The sequence below is a fragment of the Notolepis coatsorum genome, assembly GCF_963971535.1.
Source record: "Notolepis coatsorum genome assembly, chromosome: 2".
Taxonomy (NCBI): Eukaryota; Metazoa; Chordata; class Actinopteri; order Aulopiformes; family Paralepididae; genus Notolepis; species Notolepis coatsorum.
The window spans coordinates 66,461,267-66,487,838 of NC_140166.1; the positions used below are offsets into that span (position 1 = coordinate 66,461,267).

The following is a 26,572-nucleotide window of genomic DNA, read 5'->3' on the forward strand; positions in this document are numbered from 1 at the left end:
CCAATATACACATGCACAGATTGCCCACGGAGTCTAGAGCCTCGGGGGGCGACAGTGGCTTGGGGAGGTAGAGCAGTCGTCTGGTAATCCGGAGGTTCTCGGTTCGATTCCCGCTTCTCCCGGGCAGCGTGTCGAAGTGTCCTTGAGCAATACACTTCACCCCTAATTGCTCCCGATGAGCAGGTTGGCACCTTTGCATGGTCGCCTCCGCCGTCGGTGTGTGAATGTGTGAGTGAATGGGTCAAATGTGAGTAACAAATTGTAAAGCGCTTTGGATAAAAGCGCTATATAAAAAAGCAGCCATTTACCATCTAATTTCAAATGTAAACCACTAGAGAGCTATACTGAGCATCATAGTGGAGAGGGGAGAGGCTAGTTTTAAGTTTGAATTCATTGGTTGATATGTGTAAATGAATACACCTATATTGAAATGATTAGACCAATAGGAGAAACAAGGGGAGTGACATTATTTTGTATTTAAGTGGGAGCAAAATTGGAAATCATTGTGAACTAAACCCATTCGTGATGACAACATGACAGAGGACAAGCTATTGAATAAACACCACTTGATTGATGGTGAATTATGGTTTCTCTCTTTCCTCAAATTAAACTACAAGACAGAGAGAGAAGAGAATACAAGACAAGACAAGATAAGACAAGACAAGACAAGAGAAGACAAGAGAAGACAAGACAAGACAAGACAAGACAAGACAAGACAAGACAAGACAAGACAAGACAAGACAAGACAAGACAAGACAAGCTAAATGGGATGGCTCATATGAGGCTAGTATGGCCGACAGACTAAGGGCCCGGGTCCACCTGCCTCATATTTATGACCGCACATGTCTTTTTTCAATGTATCACAATGGGGAGAGAGCGTATGCGGCCGCATGCGCCGCCTATAGGAAATGCGCTGCAGTCGGCTTCTTTTTTCAGCTTTTTTGTGCGGCCGAAAGTTTCTGAACTTTCAGAGCGATGCGCTGAGCTCATTTTCAGACAACCAATCACAGCCATTCATATCTACCACTCTGTTTGTAACCTGACACCGGAGTTGCCTGCCTGTCTTGGCTGTCTACCCACAAGAGACGGGCCATTGAGATTCGCAACAAAACACAAATACACTAATAATAATAACTACACGAATACACTACTAAAAAGCTAATAAAAAGCAAAGGGCGAACTGTGGTGTCAGGCAATAACTATATATATAATTAATATACAATAAAGTGTATTAAAATATGCTATAATATGTGCAAAACCGCGGCAGGAAAAAACGATAAAAAGATGGCTGTAGATTTCTTTCTGTCATCTACAAGGCACTACCGGCGCACTACCGGCGCACTGCCAGCGTTTTTGTGAGATAGGTGGACGCAGGCCCTAACCTAGCAACAGACTATTGGTGTTGGCCCTACATGACCTTAGCAATGCCAGTACCAACTTGGGCTGGCAGAAAGCACACGTGACTACGAAGGTGGTTGGTGGAATTGGCACACTTGAACTCCTTAGCCCCGCCCACTAATACATGTAGACCATAGACATGACGGGTTCTTACTCTGTTGTGTATCTGGTGTACGCTTCAGTGAAGACATGCCAGTTATTGACCACCATGATGTTGTAGAGCAGCATGATGGATGCCTGAGATAGAGAGAGAGAGAGAGAGAGAGAGAGAGAGAGAGAGAGAGAGAGAGAGAGAGAGAGAGAGAGAGAGAGAGAGAGAGAGAGACAGAGAGAGAGACAGAGAGAGACAGAAAGAAACAGAGAGAGATACAGATACAGAGAGAGATAGAGATAGAGAGAGAGAGAGAGAGAGAGAGAGAGAGAGAGAGAGAGAGAGAGAGAGAGAGAGAGAGAGAGAGAGAGAGAGAGAGAGAGAGAGAGAGAGAGAGAGAGAGAGAGAGAGAGAGAGAGAGAGAGAGAGAGAGGATAAAACAAAAGCAAATTATACTCCTGTTTCGTTGACTTCCAAAAAGCATTGGACTCAATCTGGCACGAGGGTCTGCTGTACAAGCTATTAGAAAGTGGCATTGGAGGGAAAACCTACGGCATCATGAAGTCAATGTACACCAACAACAACACATGTGCTGTGAGGCTTGGGGGAAAACACACAGGGCTAGATCCACAAAGAATGGATTGCACTGGTCCAACCTACCCACAATCCCTTTCTCTACTGTACAGACCTACGTTTTACTTGATTCAGGAGCTCTTTGGGGGGAGACTAGGCCCGTGTCTCTCCTGGAGTCATCCAGCATAACTCTTGACCTATTTGTATTTTGATACTCTGTTTGAGCTAAATAAACCTGTGTTAACTAAGTCTATATTTGACTAACTACTAGGGGTGGGGGGGAAAAAATCGATACGTAGTAGTATCGCGATACTTTGCGTGGCGATACTGTATCGATACAGGGACGCCAAGTATCGATATTTAATCATTTAAAAAAAATAAAAATGTATAAGGAAGTTGCATTGTTAATTTCAATACCTGTAATAGTACAGTAGTCCACACACACACACACACACACACACACACACACACACACACACACACACACACACACACACACACACACACACACACACACACACACACAACACACACACACACACACACACACAGTTCAGTTTGTCAGGTACATGCAACACAGATTACAGTGTTTACATCTGTCTGCTTGAGAAAACACCATGTTCTGCAATAAAAATTATTGAAGTGAGATGAACAGACTGAACTTTATTTTATTAGATAAAACATGTTGACAAAGTTTTACGTTGCAGTTGAAAAAAGGTAATAAACAAAATTTGATAAAACAATATTTTTTTATATACTCAGCGTATCGCGATATATTTAGTATCGCGATACTATCGTATCGTGACGCAAGATAGTATCGTATTGTGAGGTCTCTGGCGATTCCCACCCCTACTAACTACATTCATTGATCCGGCTAAATTCCTCCACAGTGGCTAAGGCACGAAATGAAACCTTTGACTGGTGTTACTCACAGCAAAGTCGTCGAAGTTGTTGGGCCAGTAGTCCAGCTGTTCATAGGTGCCACACGCCGCACTGACGTTCTCTGCACGGCTGGAGTTGGTGATCACACTGTAGAGAACACATGCACACGCACACACACACGCACATGTACACACGGACACCCATCCACATGGACACCCATGCACAATCACACGCACATGTACACGCAGACACCCATGCACACGCACACACGCACATGTACACACGGACACCCATCCACACAGACACCCATGCACAATCACACATATACACGCACATGTACACACGGACACCCATGCACACGCACACATACAGATACACACGGTCACACGTGTACAGTGTATAACCAGGTATGGAGAGAAGAGGAGAGGAGACAAGACAAGAGAAGAGAAGACTAGAGAAGAGAAGATAAGAGAGAAGAGAAGACAAGATAAGAGAGAAGAAGACTAGAGAAGATAAGAGAGGAGACGAAATACGAGAAGACACGAGAAGAGGAGAGAAGAGAATACACTAGGAGACAAGAGAAGAGGAGATACGAGAATACACGAGAAGACAAGAGAAGAGGAGAGAAGAGGAGATACGAGAAGAGGAGAGAAGAGGAGATAAGAGAATACACGAGAAGACAAGAGAAGAGGAGATAAGAGAATACAAGATAAGAGAAGACAAGAGAAGAGAAGAGAAGACACGATAAGACAAGATAAGAGAAGAGAAGACACGATAAGACAAGAGAAGAGAAGAGAAGACACGATAAGACAAGAGAAGAGAAGAGAAGACACAAGAAGAGAAGAGAATAGGAGACATGAGAAGAAAAGAGAAGAGAAGACAAGAGAAGAGAAGAGAAGACAATAGAAGAGAATACAAGACACAAGAAGAGAAGACAAGACAAGATAAGAGAAGACAAGACAAGATAAGAGAAGACACAAGAAGAGAAGACAAGAGAAGAGAATACAAGATAAGAGAAGACAAGACAAGATAAGAGAAGACACAAGAAGAGAAGACAAGAAAAGAGAAGAGAGGAGGGGAGGGGAGGGGAGGGGAGGGGAGAGGAGAGGAGAGGAGAGGAGAGGAGGAGAGGAGAATACAAGATAAGAGAAGACAAGACAAGATAAGAGAAGACACACGAAGACAAGACAAGATAAGAGAAGACACAAGAAGAGAAGACAAGATAAGAGAAGATATGAGAAGAGACGAGACGAGACGAGAAGAGAAGAGAAGAGAAAGAGAAGAGAAGAGAAGAGAAGAGAAGAGAAGAGAAGAGAAGAGAAGAGAAGAGAAGAGAAGAGAGATCTATATAGGATAGATCTAGTAATCTAGGCATTACTATACCTCATCTTCTGTGGTGTGATGGCTCCCTCAAACAGCCAGATTCCAAACACGGCAAATATATAATAAACCACCTACAGAGAACAGTAAGACAACCAACACATACATCTGACTAGACGGATAACAGGGAGGCAACTGCAAATTATATTAATTACGCTTTTTATACAGCAAATTCTGACACTTTTCTTTGCGTGTCGAAAAGTTATATATAAATGCAATGATTCATTCATTCACTTCTCAGATTATATGTTTGACCATTGACCTTGACAAAGAAGTCCGATTTATAAATGTTTTCACCCAGAATAGGAATTTCAAAGCAATGACATCCTATCGATAACATTTTTTAATACCGTTCTTAAACTTTAATTCTGGAGGTTAGAGAATAACCATATCTTCCAAGTACAAACCATCATTCTGTTCTGCCATGTATCATTAGGTATGGTGTTGTTGTCCAGCAGAGGGCACTCTGTCCTCTGGACTTGTCGGGTAACAATGCCCCTGTTACAGTGATAGGGACACCGTACAGCTGCGAGTGCCGTAGTCGGTCGTTAAAGAACCCAGGACGCCTATCGTAAAGCGTAAGGGATTCCCCGACGTTCCTGGTCAAATTACCAATCAGGTCTCTGACATCAAGGACACCTAATCATTCCTTCCCCTTAATTGGCTGATATCAATCCCTGTCTCCTGAGCCGTTCAGCCATTGTGTAGTGTGATGTGTGCCGGGTGCCAGTGTATGGCAGCCATTGAGCCTGCGTAGTCCAATGTTGGGTGCTACCAGTGGTGGTGAAGGAGGCAATTTCCACCCTACATTGTAAAGTGCTTTGAGTGTCTAGAAAAGTGCTAGAAGAGGCCTAGAAGCGTGGCTAACGCCCTTTCACTACCACACTACAGACGGTTATCGTCTGTTAGTGTGGTAGTGAAAGGTTAACCTTCTGTGTAGTGTGGTAGTGAAAGGGTTAACAATCAGTGATATGTTGTCAGTTGTGACATAACTGTATTATTGTAAAATTGTCATATAATATGAAGTTATTACAATTGTTCATGATCATTGAGCTAAGTAGTTTGTTAATTATGTTATACTGTTATATTATATTATATATGTGTATACTGTAGGGCTGTCCCCGACTAAGGATTTGGATGGTCGACTATGATTGGCCAAAATTTGCCGTTAGTCAACTATTAGTTGACTAAAACAAATTATAATAATTTTAAAAGAAAAAAGTACAATATTTTTTTTTGTATCATTCCATTTGGGCTGTGGGGGGTGCTTAATGTCTGAAGGAGTCGACTGAAGGCTTCTTGTCCTCTGCAAAAGCATGCAATTGGTCCACTGATGGATACATCTTGATATTTGTCTAGTCTAGTGTGTTCATTAGATGGGTGAAATCCTCTTTCAGTGCCTCTGTGCCTGTTTTCGTAGGCAGTTGGCCTCTGGTATGCGTGCCATTAGCGTTAGCCACGCTTCTAGGCCTCTTTTATTTTGGATTCGACTAAGAGGTTGGCTAGTCGACTACGGCTCCTTTCGACCGACTAATCGACTAACAGGGGTCAGCCCTAGTATACTGTGAGGTCACTCACCACCAGTACTCCTGCAAAGGCCCTGAGGTTCTTCACCAAATCAAGCAGGGTGCTGGCGACGAGGGCCATGACCTGGAGGAGGGAAGACACACTGAAGAGGACATGTGGAATACAAATAGATGCATAAAACAAGACACATATAACATTATGGACTTCTTTATTACAGCAATACCAGAGCACCTGTGATTCAAGGTTTTAGCAACCGGTGAGAAGCTGCACGTGGAGGAACACAGCTTTGATACAGAGATAAAATCACCAAACCGCCACTGGATGGCAGCAGACGGGCCACATCATCCTGGCTGCACTGCTGTAGTGATTGAGATCAAATCACCAAACCGCCACTAGATGGCAGCAGACGGGCTACATCATCCTGGCTGCACTGCTGTAGTGATTGAGATCAAATCACCAAACCGCCACTAGATGGCAGCAGACGGGCCACATCATCCTGGCTGCACTGCTGTAGTAGTGATTGAGATCAAATCACCAAACCGCCACTAGATGGCAGCAGACGGGCCACATCATCCTGGCTGCACTGCTGTAGTGATTGAGATCAAATCACCAAACCGCCACTAGATGGCAGCAGACGGGCCACATCATCCTGGCTGCACTGCTATATAGACCTGTTTTCTGTATACAAACGTACCGTGTTCGAGCCAATCAATCAGCAATAACAACTGAGTCACGTGACTAAGTTGCTTTGGACCTGCGCGAGCTGCTGCGCTAAAATAATACAACGGGGCTCTATGGAGAAACCATGGCACTCCCCTGACTAAAAGTTGTTTCAAACGAAAACGTCTGGATGTAATTTTGCCAAATCAGCACGGCTGTGAGTGAGTCTCTCACCTTTTATATATCTAGCTTTGGCATGGATTGATTATTTAGATCGCTAGCATGGCTAACAAATGCAAATAATATTGTAGTCTGCCCCGTTGTTCTGACCAGGATTACGTTCCTTTCTGCTGCGGTGATGCGTGCGCACACAGAGTCTGACGTATGATATGTCTATACTGAACACTGTGACCTCTATTTTTACTTCTATTTTACATGCTATACTATTTTATTTCATACTTATCTTGTCTAGCACAATCTCTGGAGCGTAACAGTAAGAAACATTTTGTATAAAAATACTCTGTACTTCTGTATGACAACTATTAAAGAAACTTGAACTTGTATGAGATAAAATCACCAAACCGCCACTAGATGGCAGCAGATGAGCCACACCATCCTGGCTGCACTGCTGTAGTGATTGTATAAAATCATCAAACCGCCACTAGATGGCAGCAGACAAACCACACCATCCTAGTTTATCAGTGAGCTGGATACAATCCTACCTGGAGGGGAGAGAACAGATGGTGGAGGTAAACGGTACCCTATCCCCCCCCCTCACAGTGAGCTGTGGTGTTCCACAAGGAAGCATACTAGGACCGCTACTATTCCTAATTTATGCAAATGACATGTCGTCAGCTTGTGACTGCAACTTGTTCCTGTTTGCGGACGACTCAGCCCTGCTGGTCTCTGACAAGAACAAGTTACAGGTTGAAAAAACCCTCAGCTCGGAACTAGGCAAAATCTGCATATGGCTCGCCGACAACAAACTATCATTACACATGGGCAAAACAGAGTCCATACTCTTCGGTTCAAATAACAAACTCAGCAAGACCGACGGCTTCTCGGTTACAGTGGGTGACAATATTGTCACAAGGAAAGATGAAATTACCTACCTAGGTTCCATCCTAGAGGCTAATCTTTCCTGTGACAAAATGGCATCCAATGTAATAAAAAAAGTCAACCAACGAACTCGATTCTTGTACCGGATCTCCTCTCTGGTAAACAAGAATACCCTGAAGACTCTGGCAGGAGCACTCATTCAAGGGTACTACGACTATGCTTGCACCTCATGGTACCAAAGCACCTCAAAGGCAATAAAAAACAAATTACAAACATCTCAAAACAAGCTAGTCAGACTACTGCTTGACCTGACTCCTAGAACCCACCTCACCCGGCCCACTTTGACAACCTAGGATGGCTTAGAGTAGACGACAGAGTACAGCAACTTGCAATGGGCCTGGTCTACAAGATACACTACGCAACCAAGGTACCCATGTACATGTCAAAATACTTCCCAAAGGTCAGTGAATACCACGATCACAACACCAGAGGGAGCTCCACAAATCATGTTAAACCCAGATTCGGCTCAAACAAGGGACTAAACACGTTTCGCAATTATGCCACATCAATGTGGAACGCCCTACCCAAAGCTGTAAAGGAATGTGAATCACTACCCACTTTCAAAAACACTCTCAAAGAACACCTACGGGAGACTGCAATTCGAAACTGGCCCATACAAATGTCTTAACCCAGTTGTACAGTAAATTACCAAGTATGGCTTTGTCAGTATTCCAATGTACAGTGTACAGTGTCCCCAACCCCCCCCCCCCCCTCCAATGTACAGCCCCACCCACCAACCCCACCCCACCCACCCAACCTCCTCCAATGTACAGTTTCTACGTCAAATGTATATACACTCTTTTTCTGGACACTTTTTGTATCACAAACAGTACTGTATTTGCAAATCTGATATGTCATAAATGTATAGATGTAGCAGTACTGTCTATCTGTATGTCATGTATGTCATATATGTTATGATGAATTGAAAATGGGGGACCCTGATGTAAACAAGACGAAAGTCTTTCTCTGGTCTGCATCCCCTTAACAATTGTATGTATTGAGCTGTACTGTACTGTACCCATTCTGCAATCTGTTAATAAACTTTTCAATCAATCAATCAATCAAAACTGCTGTAGTGATTGAGCCATTCTGTTTCTCCTATAATGTGTGGTCATTCTTTAGTTTTAAGTGAATCAGGATGAGCTTGCTTGTTACATAACCATCAACCTCCAGTTATCTCTTTTTATGTACTAACTATGGGTGGGTATTTTGAGAAATGTAGTAATTGATGGGGGAAAAAAACATACATTTAAATGACAGACACAGAGCCTGAGATTGTCACCACGTTGCAGCCCAAAATAGCTCATCAACAGAAAATGTACAGCGTATCAACAGCGCCCCCATGTGGATTCAAACGGCAAGATCCATATGAGGGATTCCTCTGACCTTAGAGTATTATATTCTTGCTGTTCAGTCTCGGACAAAACAAAAGCAATATGTGAATTTCGGTAGAGTAGACGGTAATCACATCAAAAGAGAAAAATCCCACATGGGCACAATCTTAATTTAGATGAATCGATTAATACTACGTTAGGATGCCCGATGAAGGTTGGACGACGGAAATGTAGTATTTAATAATAAAGTGAAATATCAGTGAGGACAGTGTGCAGGACTTTTCTCTGTGGACGTGGATGCAGCCTGTTGCTCTCCGACACACCTGTCCAGAACAAGCAGGTGGTTTAGAGCAGGTGGTAATACAACCAGTCGCAGCCAGGTAGTAGTCAGGTGTAATAGAGTCAGGTGTAATAGAGTCAGGTGTAATAGAGTCAGGTGTAGTAGAGACAGGTGTAATAGAGTCAGGTGTAATAGAGTCAGGTGTAGTAGAGTCAGGTGTAATAGAGTCAGGTGTAATAGTCAGGTGTAGTAGAGTCAGGTGTAATAGAGTCAGGTGTAATAGTCAGGTGTAGTAGAGTCAGGTGTAGTAGAGTCAGGTGTAATAGAGTCAGGTGTAATAGAGTCAGGTGTAGTAGAGTCAGGTGTAGTAGAGTCAGGTGTAATAGAGTCAGGTGTAATAGAGTCAGGTGTAGTAGAGTCAGGTGTAATAGAGTCAGGTGTAATAGAGTCAGGTGTAATAGAGTCAGGTGTAGTAGAGTCAGGTGTAGTAGAGTCAGGTGTAGTAGAGTCAGATGTAATAGAGTCAGGTGTAGTAGAGTCAGGTGTAATAGAGTCAGGTGTAATAGAGTCAGGTGTAGTAGAGTCAGGTGTAGTAGAGTCAGGTGTAATAGTCAGGTGTAGTAGAGTCAGGTGTAGTAGAGTCAGGTGTAATAGAGTCAGGTGTAGTAGAGTCAGGTGTAGTAGAGTCAGATGTAATAGAGTCAGGTGTAGTAGAGTCAGGTGTAGTAGAGTCAGGTGTAATAGAGTCAGGTGTAGTAGAGTCAGGTGTAGTAGAGTCAGGTGTAATAGTCAGGTGTAGTAGAGTCAGGTGTAGTAGAGTCAGATGTAATAGAGTCAGGTGTAGTAGAGTCAGATGTAATAGAGTCAGGTGTAGTAGAGTCAGGTGTAATAGAGTCAGGTGTAATAGAGTCAGGTGTAGTAGAGTCAGGTGTAATAGTCAGGTGTAGTAGAGTCAGGTGTAGTAGAGTCAGATGTAATAGAGTCAGGTGTAGTAGAGTCAGGTGTAGTAGAGTCAGGTGTAGTAGAGTCAGATGTAATAGAGTCAGGTGTAGTAGAGTCAGGTGTAGTAGAGTCAGGTGTAGTAGAGTCAGGTGTAATAGAGTCAGGTGTAATAGAGTCAGGTGTAGTAGAGTCAGGTGTAATAGAGTCAGGTGTAATAGAGTCAGGTGTAGTAGAGTCAGGTGTAGTAGAGTCAGGTGTAATAGAGTCAGGTGTAGTAGAGTCAGGTGTAGTAGAGTCAGGTGTAGTAGAGTCAGATGTAATAGAGTCAGGTGTAATAGAGTCAGGTGTAATAGAGTCAGGTGTAGTAGAGTCAGGTGTAATAGAGTCAGGTGTAATAGAGTCAGGTGTAATAGAGTCAGGTGTAGTAGAGTCAGGTGTAATAGAGTCAGGTGTAATAGAGTCAGGTGTAGTAGAGACAGGTGTAGTAGAGTCAGGTGTAGTAGAGACAGGTGTAGTAGAGTCAGGTGTAGTAGAGTCAGGTGTAGTAGAGTCACTCAGTCAGGTGTAGTAGAGTCAGGTGTAGTAGAGACAGGTGTAGTAGAGTCAGGTGTAGTAGAGTCAGGTGTAGTAGAGTCAGGTGTAGTAGAGTCAGGTGTAGTAGAGTCACTCAGTCAGGTGTAGTAGAGTCAGGTGTAGTAGAGTCAGGTGTAATAGAGTCAGGTGTAGTAGAGTCAGGTGTAGTAGAGTCAGGTGTAGTAGAGTCAGGTGTAGTAGAGTCACTCAGTCAGGTGTAGTAGAGTCAGGTGTAGTAGAGTCAGGTGTAATAGAGTCAGGTGTAGTAGAGTCAGGTGTAGTAGAGTCAGGTGTAGTAGAGTCAGGTGTAATAGAGTCAGGTGTAATAGAGTCAGGTGTAATAGAGTCAGGTGTAGTAGAGTCAGGTGTAATAGTCAGGTGTAGTAGAGTCAGGTGTAGTAGAGTCAGGTGTAATAGAGTCAGGTGTAGTAGAGTCAGGTGTAATAGAGTCAGGTGTAATAGAGTCAGGTGTAGTAGAGTCAGGTGTAATAGAGTCAGGTGTAGTAGAGTCAGGTGTAATAGAGTCAGGTGTAATAGAGTCAGGTGTAATAGAGTCAGGTGTAATAGAGTCAGGTGTAATAGAGTCAGGTGTAGTAGAGTCAGGTGTAGTAGAGTCAGGTGTAGTAGAGTCAGATGTAATAGAGTCAGGTGTAATAGAGTCAGGTGTAATAGAGTCAGGTGTAGTAGAGTCAGGTGTAATAGAGTCAGGTGTAATAGAGTCAGGTGTAATAGAGTCAGGTGTAGTAGAGTCAGGTGTAATAGAGTCAGGTGTAATAGAGTCAGGTGTAGTAGAGACAGGTGTAGTAGAGTCAGGTGTAGTAGAGACAGGTGTAGTAGAGTCAGGTGTAGTAGAGTCAGGTGTAGTAGAGTCACTCAGTCAGGTGTAGTAGAGTCAGGTGTAGTAGAGACAGGTGTAATAGTCAGGTGTAGTAGAGTCAGGTGTAATAGAGTCAGGTGTAGTAGAGTCAGGTGTAGTAGAGTCAGGTGTAGTAGAGTCAGGTGTAATAGAGTCAGGTGTAATAGAGTCAGGTGTAATAGAGTCAGGTGTAGTAGAGTCAGGTGTAATAGTCAGGTGTAGTAGAGTCAGGTGTAGTAGAGTCAGGTGTAATAGAGTCAGGTGTAGTAGAGTCAGGTGTAATAGAGTCAGGTGTAATAGAGTCAGGTGTAGTAGAGTCAGGTGTAATAGAGTCAGGTGTAGTAGAGTCAGGTGTAGTAGAGACAGGTGTAATAGAGTCAGTACTACTGGAGGAGACAGTTACCTTGATGTCAGGGATGACACGCAGGAAGCGGAAGACGATGAGCATGTTGACCAGACGGATCATCGCCCAGAGAGACATCAGACCCCGAGAGGCTGGGTTCCTGTTACACAACACACACACACATGCAAAACCATACACACACACGCATAAAAACATACACACACGTCACACACATAAACACATACGCACACACACATACATACACAGATACACACACATAAATATAGACACACACGTCACACACACATAAACACATACACACACACAAACACATAAACATACACACACACATAAACATACACACACACAAACACATACATACATACATACACACACACACACGTCACACACACATAAACATACACACACACACACACATAAACATACACACACACACAAACACATACATACATACATACACACACACGTCACACACACATAAACACATAAACACACACACACATAAACATACACACATACATACACACATGCACACACATACACATACACACATACATACACACATGCACAGTGTCAACCAGGTGTAGAGTGGTCAAGATTATATCTTGCTGCTTGCTGTGAAAGCATTCACTTGTAATGAAAATAAATTAATTCATCTGAAACTCACCAATGAGGATGTGGCAATCTGTATGTGGCAAATATGGCAATCTGGAAAATCTAATGGAGAAATATATATATGACAACCCAGAAATAACAATATACAAATCTACTCATGATGCTAAACACTTTCAGGCTCGAGAGTAACAGTTACTATGGAATAGCATTAGACTCATCAGTAGCTTTTCAGACATTGTTTGAAGAAGGCATCATCATTATCTAGATGTTTCAAGAAAATAATTGAGGCATTGATTTGATTTTTTATTCATACAATTTTTCTCTTTATCTTGCTCTGATCGCATTGGCGACATTTGGCAACGTGTGTCTCAGAGGGATATGTGACTACATGTGTTCCTAATTATACTGTACATAATACAGTGACCGAGTACAACTGAACCTCTAGTTTCAAACTGACTGGTTCATCCTATTATCAATGTCTCGTTCCCCCCCCCCCAAGTGCTACTAAACCTGGCTGTTGCATTTTTCTAAACACATTACATCATATATAAACAAATGTTCTGCCAAACATCTTGAAGCAACTTTAATGTAAGGGAATAATTTTTTCATGCATATTTAAAAAAATAAATAAACATATCCGTCTAATGTGACCTCCATTCAGATACACAAGCTCCTACTGTAGGGTGTTGGTTAAGAGCAGTGTTACCAGTAACAGGGTGGTTAAGAGGTAGAACAGTGTTACCAGTAACAGGGTGGTTAAGAGGTAGAGCAGTGTTACCAGTAACAGGGTGGTTAAGAGCAGTGTTACCAGTAACAGGGTGGTTAAGAGGTAGAGCAGTGTTACCAGTAGCAGGATGGTTAAGAGGTAGAGCAGTGTTACCAGTAACAGGGTGGTTAAGAGGTAGAGCAGTGTTACCAGTAGCAGGATGGTTAAGAGGTAGAACAGTGTTACCAGTAACAGGGTGTTAAGAGGTAGAGCAGTGTTACCAGTAACAGGGTGGTTAAGAGGTAGAGCAGTGTTACCAGTAGCAGGATGGTTAAGAGGTAGAACAGTGTTACCAGTAACAGGGTGTTAAGAGGTAGAGCAGTGTTACCAGTAACAGGGTGGTTAAGAGGTAGAACAGTGTTACCAGTAACAGGGTGTTAAGAGGTAGAGCAGTGTTACCAGTAACAGGGTGGTTAAGAGGTAGAACAGTGTTACCAGTAACAGGGTGTTAAGAGGTAGAGCAGTGTTACCAGTAGCAGGGTGGTTAAGAGGTAGAGCAGTGTTAACAGTAACAGGGTGGTTAAGAGGTAGAGCAGTGTTACCAGTAGCAGGATGGTGACGAGGCCGTCGAACATGTTGTTCGTGTAGGAGACGTATCCCCTCCAGCCAAACGCTAAGATCTTCAGACCCATCTCCAACAGGTAGTAGAGGACGAAGATACAGTTGATCAACTGAGAGAAAGAGAACAACGTCAAATATTTACATTCAAGGCCAGGTTTGTTAAGTTTAGAAAATTTGGATACATTTAAAGGATTTGTTGGCCTCTATATTTCCCCAGTGTATACGTTTTTCTTATCAAATAAATTGTGATGTAATGTAATATAAAAGCACAACAGTGTATTAGCGTTCACTGATAAACAAAGACCGACAATAAAAGCAAGTAGATCAGGAAAAAAAAACGAAAGGTTGCTAACCTCCATATAGTAGTCGTCTCTCCGTGCGGTGGACGTCTCGGAGTTTAATATCAGGATGGTCTGAAACACCCAGAGGAAGGATGAGGAATTGTCGGCCAACGTATTAGCGGTGTGTCTCTGTGTGTCCACGTATATATATAAGTGTCTGTACGCTCTTCACGGAGACACACAGTGACGGGTAGCCCCCTAGGCATTGTGCAACTAACACCTCTCCCGAAGGCTAACCGGCACTGTCCGCTTCCATTCATTGTGCTAAGCTAGGCTAACATGCAGCCAGATAGCTTTCTACTGAACGCACAGAGAGGAAACTGGTATCCATCTTCTTATCTCTCTCTCTGGATAAGACCGTAAGCTTAAGTAGAATTTGAATGGAGGACTTTTACCAGAGCAAAACTGGCACGCTTGTATGTGTGTGTTTGAAAAGAGCAGACTCACACAGATGCACATGACGTGGGCCAGAGCCACAGCGTTTCCTACTACAGTGACCCATAAATGAGAGAAGATCCTCTGGAGGCTCTGCAGCACTGGAGACTCATACTGGGGCATGGCAGGGTGCTGGAACACACACACACACACACACACACACACACACACACACACACACACACGTGCGCGCGCGCACACGCACACACACACACACACACACACACACGGGAGACACATCACAATCCTAAAAACATTATAAATACCTAAGAACAGAGACCATTAGCAATATTACGCATTCACCATTGTGCTTACAAGTGATTCAAACTCCTTCAGTTCCAAGTCCTTTAGCAGGCTGTTCCAATAATAATAATAATAATAATAATACTAATAATACTAATAATAATAATAATAATAATAATAATAATAATAATAATAATAATATAATAATAATAATAATAATAATAATAATAATAATAATAATAATAATAATAATAATAATAATAATAATAATAATAATAATAATAATAATAATAATAATAATTCATTACTCTCCATGTTGTATGTTTCTCTTGTAATCAGTGTTGTCTTGCCTCTAACTGTTATGCTGCTGTCTTGGTCAGGTCTCCCTCACAAAAGACATCCTTGATTTCAAGGGATTTAACTTAGTTAAAGGTGCTCTAAGTTGTATTTATTTTCTTATATAAGCTATTAGCTCTACAGTCCGACAGCCATCACTGATACAGAGTGTCTGGTCAGTAACATGGGTCTCCCAGTCCCTCCACTCTGCAGTAAACACAAACTACACTTTCTGTTCCCAAAACATATTGTAAGAAATAAATAAGAAATAAAAACTACTTTTAAGCAAATAATGAGCTTGAAACAAGTATAATAATCTGCCAATTACAGTAAGCTAATTTGGCTTGGCATGATTTCTTGAAAATATCTAGGGTTCTCTCTCCTGGTTGGATAAAGTGGGAAGGGATACCAGACGATGGGTCTCATTCACCCACAGACTTAAGACAAAAGTTAAGAAAATGTTTTGTCCTTTGTGATGTCGGAAAATAAATAATAGCACTACACAAACACTGCAAATGACGGTGAATAAATAACTAAATAAATCAGATAAATATTGTTATTATTTATTGTTGGTTTTATAAAAATTTTGGAGATCGCTTATTGTATACATTGTAAGAGCCAGTGGATAAACATGCCACTGCTCATCTTGCCCGGACAACAGACGTGCTTGTCCAAGTCCGACAGTGATTAATTGCAGGGATGTAGGATGAATAAACATGAATTTGACTTCCTTGATTTTGTCACTATTAGATACAGTTTACAATTTATCTCAATAACTAAACACATCACTTCAGTAATACTCAAACAAGGGTGTCAGAGAATAAGCATGGCACCGCTGGTGTACTGTACGCAGCGCATTGTCATCATACAGCACACTATAGCTATAGTGGAATAGACTGTATTAATATTCCATATTTATACCGTCTTGTTTGGCGCTCCTGCCCACCTGCCTCAACTGGGTCTGCGAGAACGCGCTCCCCAGTTTGTGAATGAGTGACGTACGATCATTCAGGCGTCCGCAGCTGCGATCATTTGGCAAGTTAAGACAACCTCTCCACGCGTTGATGAATCCGGGGGTAACTGTTGTAGGCTTTCTCTTACGAACTTCCAAGGAGGTTGTCGTAAGAGAAAACGTAAGACAATGTTGGTGAATGAGGTCCATTGTATTTTGTGTTTACTGCAGAGCGGAGGGACTGGGAGGCCCATGTTACTCACCAGACACCCAGTGATGGCTGTTGGAATGTAGAGCTACTTAACACTTATTTTAACAAAGAAATACCACTTACAGCATCTTTAAATACAGTTCCAATAAATAAAAGATAGACAAAAAAGACCCCCATTTGAGAATGGTTAGATATGACTACAGTAAGTCCATAGCTGTCTATACTCTATTTGAGGAGATAATAGGGAAGACAGTGACACATGATAGTCATTCATATACAGTATATTCTCTCACTGGACTAACTTCTAGAGATGGTGACACTAACTTTCCTGGGGACAGCTAGTAGACACTGTACCCACTAGATTATAGAACCCTTCCTGGGGACAGTTAGTAGATATAACCACTAGAACCCTCCCTGTGGACAGTTAGTAGATATAACCACTAGAACCCTCTCTGTGGACAGTTAGTAGATCCCCGCCTAGAACCCTCCCTGGACCATTGGGTGTTCCTGGACCATTGGGTGTTCCTGGACCATTGGGTGTGCCTGGACCATTGGGTGTGCCTGGACCCCATGGTGGGGACCACTGTGCGATGCCATACCTCTTTGACACGGTCTTTTTCGAGCTGAGCAAACAGCTTCCTGAAGGCCTCTCGCTGCAAGACACCAACACCTGAGTACTGCTCCACTTCCTGCATGTTGTGGTTTAAAAAGAGACGCGCAGAGACACATATTAGAGCTCTATAGTGCAGATATATATACAATTATACACGCACAATTATTTTAACGCTACTACAACACAACACCATTAACAAAAATTTAATTTTTTTTTTTTTTTTTTACTAGACTTCACTCAGGTGTATTATTGATACTCTCATTGATACTATGTTTGTTTCTGACTCAAATTGTGTGTGTGTGTGAGAGAGAGAGAGAGAGAGAGAGAGAGAGAGAGAGAGAGAGAGAGAGAGAGAGAGAGAGAGAGAGAGAGAGAGAGAGAGAGAGAGAGAGAGAGAGAGAGAGAGAGAGAGAGAGAGAGAGAGAGAGAGAGAGGGGGGAGAGAGAGAGAGAGAGGAGAGAGAGAGAGAGAGAGAGAGAGAGAGAGAGGGGGGGGGGGGGGTGAGGAGATGAGGAAGGGGCAAGAGGAAGAGAGCTGGGAGAGTGTGTGTGTGAGAGAGAGAGAGGGGGTGAGTCCTCAGTGTGGGTGAATGTAACAAGTTCCTAACGTTTTCTTTCCCTATTATTTCACGCACACTTTATTCATTGTTTCAAATTATTATTTTCTTTTAAGTTATTTTGTGCATCACTCTTTTGCAATGCATGAGGGTCATCCTTTTGTGTTAAATGGCTGCATAAAGCAAGCGTTTGTTGACTCTCATGTTGATAAGAGTATTAAAACTTGAAAAATATCCATTTAAGGTAGATTTAGAACAGATACCAAATATGCGATTCATTTGCTATTAACACAATTAACTATGGACAATCATGCGATTATTAATCAGATGAATATTTTAATAGATTGACAGCCTTAATATATATATATATATTAGAACTCTTTGCTGCAGATAGATAGATATTAGAACTCTTTGGTGCAGATAGATAGATATTAGAACTATTTGGTGCAGAAAGACATATATTACATTATAACTCTAAAGAGCAGATATATACAATATTAGAACTCTTTGGTGCAGATAGATACAGTATATATATAAATGGTATAGGAAAATAGATACAGTATATATTAGAACTCTTTGGTGCATAGATACTATTAACTTGTTGGTGCAGATAGATACAGTATTATAACTCTTTGGTGTAGATAGATAGATAGATAGATAGATAGATAGATAGATAGATAGATAGATAGATAGATAGATAGATAGATAGATAGATAGATAGATAGATAGATAGATAGATAGATAGATAGATAGATAGATAGATAGATAGATAGATAGATAGATAGATAGATAGATAGATAGATAGAGATACAGAATATATTAAATAGTTAATAAGGGAATGCACAGTCTGCTACCACCTAGAACTTGTGATTTCACCGGTGCATCTCTTCACAATTATAAACTGTGCATATAAACTGAATATAACACCGCCCACCCCTCCAACACCCACCCCTCCAACACCCTGCCAACACCCACCCCCAAGGCCTGCAGACTGGCATATTCTGTGAAGTTGATGACGTGCAAGACGGGAAGGACAATAATGCCTGCAAATGTGATGTGAACCTCATGTTTAGCAGTTACATAGTCAGTTCTTGTATCGAATGCTCAGAAATGATCAGGGGTGTAAAGTACTTGAGTAATTGTACTTTGTTACAATACTAATGTAATGTTTTTGGGGATTTGTACTTGAGTATTATTAGGTTTGTATACTTGTACTTTTACTCAATTACATTTTCAGAGGGAAAAAAAACATACTTTTTACTCCTTACATTTAAAATGCAGACCTACAAAGTACAAATCTCGCAGGTCCAACCATTTTAATTAGTATATTTGTTTCTCTGTTTCTCTGTTTCTCTGCGGCCGCACTATATTAAAAACAGCCAATCTAATCCCATCAATGGAAAATTAACCCGCCTATACCCATGCTGATTGGTCCTTGTGCAAGACTAGAAAGCGGGGATCTTTGATTAAACACTATCACACTTTGATTATAATAATAATAATTATAATAATAATAATAATAATAATAATAATAATAATAATATAATAATAATGCAGGACCTGTTCAGATGTGCTATCAAAAGAATAGACAGTCAGAAAAAAACGTTTTACTTTTACTTTTTAGTACTTATGTACATTTATAAGTAGAAACTTTTTTTTTTAACTTTTACTCAAGTGTGTTTTTAGCCAGATACACTGACTTTTATTGATTAGATTTTGAGACGGTATCCATACTTTCACTTAAGTATAATATTAATTTCTGGGTACTTTTTACACCGCTGGAAATGACTACCAAAGTACTGAAGTCAGTAGTGGGCGTGACATGCAGTATTTCAACACAGGGGGCACCGTATACTGCAATCTCTGATTGTGCACAATTGTATAGTAGTGTACATAAGACCCAGTGCCTCATCCGTAGCTAACATTGTATTGCACTATCGCAGGACCTTAGCATGTCTTACCATGCTTTTTGTAAAATGTATGTACATTATACCTGTTATGTCTTATTCTTATTACTTGTATTATTGCACAAATGTCTTATTCTCATTCCTATTCTTATTACTTGTATTATTGCACATCCGCTGCAGGCATGACCCCCCGCATTTCACTGTATGCTTGTATGCCGTGACAAATAAAACTCTTGACTTGACTTGGCCTTTAATGTGTTGCACAGCAAGTTCCTACCTGGATGATAGCCATTCTGTAGTACGACTTCATCTGAACTCTGGACATCACCTGCAGCACCACATCCACACGCACATCCTTTCTGTCAGGAAGACGAGACAAATTATCTGTAGCTTTCAAGGATAATTCATGTCTACAGTGCATGCAATAATACATGTCCATGCCCACGTCTATAGTGCATTCGTGTGTGTGTGTGTGTGTGTGTGTGTGTGTGTGTGTGTGTGTGTGTGTGTGTGTGTGTGTGTGTGTGTGTGTGTGTGTGTGTGTGGAACACGCAAGCTAAGCTAGCTCAACGGAGAGCTACTGTAAGGATGTAAATCAATATGGAATTCACTTTGTGGTCCCGAGAGGCAAGGAATCTTATTAATTATTCATAAGAAAGATTAATATTGATCAGACATATAAAGGAGACAATTCTATAAGTTCAGTACGATCGTTTATCACACAGCATGGATCGATCCAGTTGGTACAATTGTTACACGATTGGATAAAGAGAAAGAGAGGGGATAAAGGGTGAACGAGGAGAGAAATAGAGAAGAGGGGGAGAGGGAAAGAGCGGGAAAGGAGAAGAGAGAAGGGGAGAGAGGAGGGGGTGGAGGAGAGGAGAGGGAGCAGGAGCAGCTAGGAGACAGGACAAGAGAGTGAGGCAAAGAGAGTGAGCAAGAAGATGGCAGTTCCTTATAACTCCAGACAAAGAGTGGTATTACTGTAGATTAGGGCTGACCCGTATTAGTAGAATAGTCGACTAATCGATCGAAAGGAGCCGTAGTTGACTGCCAACCTCTTAGTCGAATGCAATTAAAAAATATATATATTTTTAAATTTTTTATCATTCTTTCCAAAAGAAAAGAGGCCTAGAAGCGTGGCTAACGCTAATGGCGCGCATACCAGAGGCTAACTGCCTAAGAAAACAGGCACAGAGGCACTGAGAGAGGATTTCACCCATCTAATGAACACACTAGACTAGACAAATATCAAGATGTATCCATCAGTGGACCAATTGCATGCTTTTGCAGAGGACAAGAAGCCTTCAGTCGACTCCTTCAGACATTAAGCACCCCCCACAGCCCAAATGGAATGATACAAAAAAAAACGATATTTTTTTTTTTCAAATTTCTTTTTTTCATAGTCGACTAATAGTCGACTATCGGCAAATTTAGGCCAATCAAAGTCGACTATCCAAATCCTTAGTCGGGGACAGCCCTACTATAGATGCATATTCATGTATATTATGCAGATGCTGATTGGTGACGTCCCCTAAAGTCAATGTATACATGGCGATTGGTCCAAGCAGCTCTGCTGTTGTCATCCTGCTGGTGCATGGATCATGGATCAATGACTGGCAGGCAGAATCATACGAGGGGTGGAAATAACAAAAATTGATAAGTGAATGTGTAACCGATTAAAATGCAATCAAATCAAATAGTCACTTGATGAATTAGCAAATGATTTAATTAATTCAGAACCAAACTGAATAAAACATCATCAATAAAATTAAATAACAATAAAACACATCATTTAAATAATGTGTCTAATCACCTTGAAATTCAATTCAGTGCACCGCAATTCCATTCGCCACCACTTTCATCACATCGAGGACACTTTCGTTGTTGAGCGGTTCGTTAGCGGTTTGTGCTCCATGTGTCAATCAAATTACCCCCGCCCACTATGAGGGGTGGAAGTAACAAAAATGTATGAAAGCGGCGAAAGTGGTGGCGAATGGAATTGCGGTGCACTGAATTGAATTTCCAGGTGATTAGATAAAAACCAGTCTAGTTTATTTAAATTATGTGTTTGATTGTTATTTCCTTTTTATTGATGATGTTTTATTCAGTTTGGTTCTGAATTAATTAAATCGTTTGCTAATGCATCAAGTGACTATTTGATTTGATTGCATTTTAATCGGGTACACATTAATTTAATCGGTTACACTCACATTCATTTATCAATTTTTGTTACTTCCACCCCTCATAGGAATCAGGCCTTATGCCCATTTAAGGTAATGTTTGTACTGTGAACACAATGTAAAAAATGTGGCCATAGGATGCATACAATTACTTCCTAACAGCTACATTCCATATATTTGATGTGTCAGGGGAGGCTAGTCTCGTCGGTATGCGTGTACTTCCTCATTGTAGACTACCTTTTATTTAATTTTTTTGATCCACTTTTTCTCCTTATTTTCTATTTTTCTCCCATCCCAATTTCGTGTATCCAATTCTCCCCTCCCCTGTCTTGAACGTTGCTCGACTATGCCCCCCCACTGGCCGGTTGTAGGGAGGATAGAAGCCTTGCATCACGTGTCCCCTCCGGTACACGAGGAGGCAGCCTGTCACATCTTTTCACCTGACAGCGCGGACTCTCATTGGCAAGTTGTAACGCGTGGGAGGCTCACACTACCCCCGCCACTTCCTGTCTCTGCTGTGCAGGCGTCCCCCAACCGACCTGTAGGGGTCGCTGTCCACAACGTCCAATCCCCACCCATCGACTTCCACCCGCTGACTCTGCCAAATGAGCCAGTACGACGGCCGGCCCAAGCCGAAGGCAATGCTGAGACTGGGATTCGATACCGGAGTCTCTTGCGTTGGTGACAAGCACAATGTCCGCTGCGCCACACAGCCGCCCCCGTAGACTACCTTTTATTTTAATCTTCTTCTTCTCAGGCTATGTATGGGGACTGTCTACTTGCTCTTTACTGCTCCTTCTGGATGCTTGCTATGTCGGGGACACTAGAGTGAAGGAGTCTTACTTACTCAGTGGCCTGGCTGGATCCCTGGCAGGTCAGGACCTGGAACGCTGCTCTGATGCCCAGCCTCCTTCTGATGATGGAGGTCTGGACCGACATCTGGACCACAGGATGGATAGAGACATAGAGACACAACACACGCACACACACACACACACGCACGCACACACACACACACACACACACACGCACACACACAGATACAGAGAGGAAGGGAGACAGACAAGATGGGTATACAGAGAGAGAGGGAGAGAGACAGACAGACAGAGACAGATATACAGAGAGAGAGGGAGACAGACCGACAGACAGAGACAGACAGAGAGAGAGGGAGAGAGACAGACAGAGACAGAGAGAGAGGGAGAGAGACAGACAGAGACAGACAGAGAGAGAGGGAGAGAGACAGACAGAGACAGAGAGAGGGAGAGAGACAGAGAGACAGAGAGAGAGACAGACAGATGGCTGTGTTGATGATTATGTCATGAAATTGGGTCAGTTTGAGAGCGATCACGCATGCATTGGAGGTGTTCAGCCCAGCAGCTGTGACACGGAGAGGAAGGAGGGGGGAGAGTCCTCCTGATGCCGAGGTGCCGCCCCCTCGCGCTGCTCTGATCTCACTAATGTGCGGAAGAGCCATGGTGCTTCAGCAGACAGCGGTGTGTCTTCAGAATCTACCGGGAGAACGTGTACTGTAACCCCGCGGATATAATAATCAATAAGCAGTGCTTACTAACATTAGCGTCTCAGCTATTTCTGACCGAATTAGTCATTCATTTGTAAATATAAAGACAGACTCTTTTTCACAAGGACTTGGTGCATGTTTTCCACGCTGCAATATGGGGTTGAAAACTTGTATAAATATGAAATAAATGCAGATTTCTGCGGTTTTTTTTTTGTCATAAAAAGGGATTTACTATCAAACAAACGGGAAGATAAGTGGTTAAAATTCGGAAATATTTGCTCTTAGTGCTCTTCCTGAAAAGATTTTTTTTTAATATTAAAAATTAAAAATGATATGGCCTTGAACTTGATGCAACACTTTCCTGCTTAGCATTATAACTCTGCTAACTTGTTACGGGGGCACAAGAATACGACTTCTCCAACTGGATTCCTGGATTCAACTGTTTGTGTCAACATGTTCTGAAGGTACCAGCAGGTGTCCTCTGAACTGTTTGTGTCAACATGTTCTGAACATACCAGCAGGTATCCTCTGAACTGTTTGTGTCAACATGTTCTGAACGTACCAGCAGGTATCCTCTGAACTGGTTGTGTCAACGTGTTCTGAACGTACCAGCAGGTATCCTCTGAACTGGTTGTGTCAACGTGTTCTGAACGTACCAGCAGGTATCCTCTGAACTGTTTGTGTCAACGTGTTCTGAACGTACCAGCAGGTATCCTCTGAACTGTTTGTGTCAACATGTTCTGAACGTACCAGCAGGTGTCCTCTGAACTGGTTGTGTCAACATGTTCTGAAGGTACCAGCAGGTGTCCTCTGAACTGGTTGTGTCAACATGTTCTGTACCAGCAGGTGTCCTCTGAACTGTTTGTGTCAACATGTTCTGAAGGTACCAGCAGGTGTCCTCTGAACTGGTTGTGTCAACATGTTCTGTACCAGCAGGTGTCCTCTGAACTGTTTGTGTCAACGTGTTCTGAACGTACCAGCAGGTATCCTCTGAACTGGTTGTGTCAATGTGTTCTGAACGTACCAGCAGGTATCCTCTGAACTGTTTGTGTCAACGTGTTCTGAACGTACCAGCAGGTATCCTCTGAACTGTTTGTGTCAACATGTTCTGAACGTACCAGCAGGTGTCCTCTGAACTGGTTGTGTCAACATGTTCTGAAGGTACCAGCAGGTGTCCTCTGAACTGGTTGTGTCAACATGTTCTGTACCAGCAGGTGTCCTCTGAACTGTTTGTGTCAACATGTTCTGAACGTACCAGCAGGTATCCTCTGAACTGTTTGTGTCAACATGTTCTGAACGTACCAGCAGGTGTCCTCTGAACTGTGTGTGTCAACATGTTCTGAACGTACCAGCAGGTGTCCTCTGAACTGTGTGTGTCAACATGTTCTGAACGTACCAGCAGGTGTCCTCTGAACTGTGTGTGTCAACATGTTCTGAACGTACCAGCAGGTATCCTCTGAATTGGTTGTAGATGATGGCGGTCAGTAAGTTCATCAAGAAATACGTTCCTGGAAGAAAACAAAGGGGAGTCAGACACTAAAGGTCTATAATAAAAAGGTCAATAATAAAAAAGGTTTATAATAAAAAGGTATATAATAAAACAGTCTATAATAAAAAGGTTGATCATAAAAAGGTTGATAATAAAAAGGACTATAATAAAAAGGACTATAATAAAAAGGACTATAATAAAAAGGTAAATAATAAAAAGGTATATAATAAAACAGTCTATAATAAAAAGGTTGATAATAAAAAGGACTATAATAAAAAGGACTATAATAAAAAGGTAAATAATAAAAAGGTATATAATAAAACGGTCTATAATAAAAAGGTTGATAATAAAAAGGTATATAATAAAAACTTTGATAATAAAAAGGACTAAAATAAAAAGGTAAATAATAAAAAGATATATAATAAAAAAGGTTTATAATAAAACAGTATATAATAAAAAGGTCTATAATAAAACAGGTTGATAATAAAAAGGTCTATAATAAAAAGGACTATAATAAAAAGGTTTATAATAAAACGATCTATAGTAAAACAGTCTATAATAAAAAGGTCTATAATAAAAAGGTTGATAATAAAAAAGGTCTATAATAAAACAGTCTATAATAAAAAGGACTATAATAAAAATGTCTATAATTCGTCACAAACTCATCTAAACATCACTTACACCAGTGTTTTGGATGTTGAGATATATTGGAAGCAGATTTTTTTTTTTTTTTTTTTTTTTGTTAGCATTATGCTTGGCATGTTAGTGTCAATGGAGGACATGCAGTGGCATTTAGAAGGTTCCATATGCCCACTGAGGTGGTATAAAAGGGGCAGCGGTGGTCTGAGGGCCAGAGAGGTCCCCAGACAGTCTCCCCACCACCCTCAATACCCACTGTTGATGTGCCATTGAGCAAAACTGATGCAATTGAATTTTAGCTGGCCTGCAAAGAGTCCCAGTTTGTGACAAATCAGACAGACTTGTTAAAAGTCACTTTGACTAAAACTCTACAGCATTGGTTCATTAATATGTAACCAGTACGCTTTACTGGCACTTTGTGTTTTAACCAGTAACTTAGCTGAGGCTGTTTTGTAGCTGTAAAATGGTTCACTTCAAGACCCTGTAAGCCTATGCATATAGAAACAAGACACTTTGAGACCCTGTAAGCATATACATATAGAAACAAGACACTTTGAGACCCTGTAAGCATATACATATAGAAACAAGACATGCTACCTGCTGTTCAATCTTCATTATCCTTAAAAAAACAAAACAAAGAAAACTCAGAGTATAACATATTCTACAATCTTACTCGTAAACATATTCCATGTCAGCAATCACCTTTGTAAGAGAATATCAAACATTACCCAGTGACTAGCCTCAAGCTGTTATGTACTGTAAACAGTAAGTGGGATATATCACAAGCATTGCTTACCAACAATACTGAAGATGATGAAGAAGAGGGAGTAAGCTCTGTTCTGAGAGTATGCAGGCATCATCACTGTGGCCGGACAGAACAAAGGGTTAAAATAATTTAACAGTCATGCAAATTGCATATAGCAGAACGTATAGATAGCTGAGGTTTACTGCTTCTAAAACTGTGGTACCATTTAGCAGTATGTGTATATATATATATATATAGAGGTACAGTATACTGGTTATAAAGCTGTAGTACCATTTGGCAGTGTATATATATATATGAGGTACAGTATACTGGTTATAAAGCCGTAGTACCATTTAGCAGTATGTATATATATATATATATATATATATATATGAGGTACAGTATACTGGTTATAAAGCCGTAGTACCATTCAGCAGTATGTATATATATATATGAGGTACAGTATACTGGTTATAAAGCCG

The 26,572-nt window shown here is 41.4% G+C and overlaps 1 protein-coding gene across 1 annotated transcript in view; it reads right to left on the reverse strand.

Annotated features, from left to right (window-relative positions):
• The window catches only part of tpcn2 (two pore segment channel 2), an 84,175-nt gene that overhangs the window by 10,380 nt on the left and 47,223 nt on the right, over positions 1 to 26,572 (reverse strand). Inside the window, exons 8-21 of the mRNA XM_084308205.1 lie at positions 26,142 to 26,207; positions 24,661 to 24,725; positions 22,546 to 22,637; positions 19,793 to 19,874; positions 17,039 to 17,128; positions 14,710 to 14,829; positions 14,275 to 14,334; positions 13,903 to 14,031; positions 12,647 to 12,696; positions 12,019 to 12,118; positions 5,903 to 5,974; positions 4,328 to 4,398; positions 2,995 to 3,091; positions 1,553 to 1,635 (exon numbers count right to left, since the gene is read on the reverse strand). Of these exons, the coding sequence (XP_084164331.1) occupies positions 1,553 to 1,635; positions 2,995 to 3,091; positions 4,328 to 4,398; positions 5,903 to 5,974; positions 12,019 to 12,118; positions 12,647 to 12,696; positions 13,903 to 14,031; positions 14,275 to 14,334; positions 14,710 to 14,829; positions 17,039 to 17,128; positions 19,793 to 19,874; positions 22,546 to 22,637; positions 24,661 to 24,725; positions 26,142 to 26,207 (1,177 nt within the window). The remainder of the gene's footprint in view (positions 1 to 1,552; positions 1,636 to 2,994; positions 3,092 to 4,327; positions 4,399 to 5,902; positions 5,975 to 12,018; positions 12,119 to 12,646; positions 12,697 to 13,902; positions 14,032 to 14,274; positions 14,335 to 14,709; positions 14,830 to 17,038; positions 17,129 to 19,792; positions 19,875 to 22,545; positions 22,638 to 24,660; positions 24,726 to 26,141; positions 26,208 to 26,572) is intronic.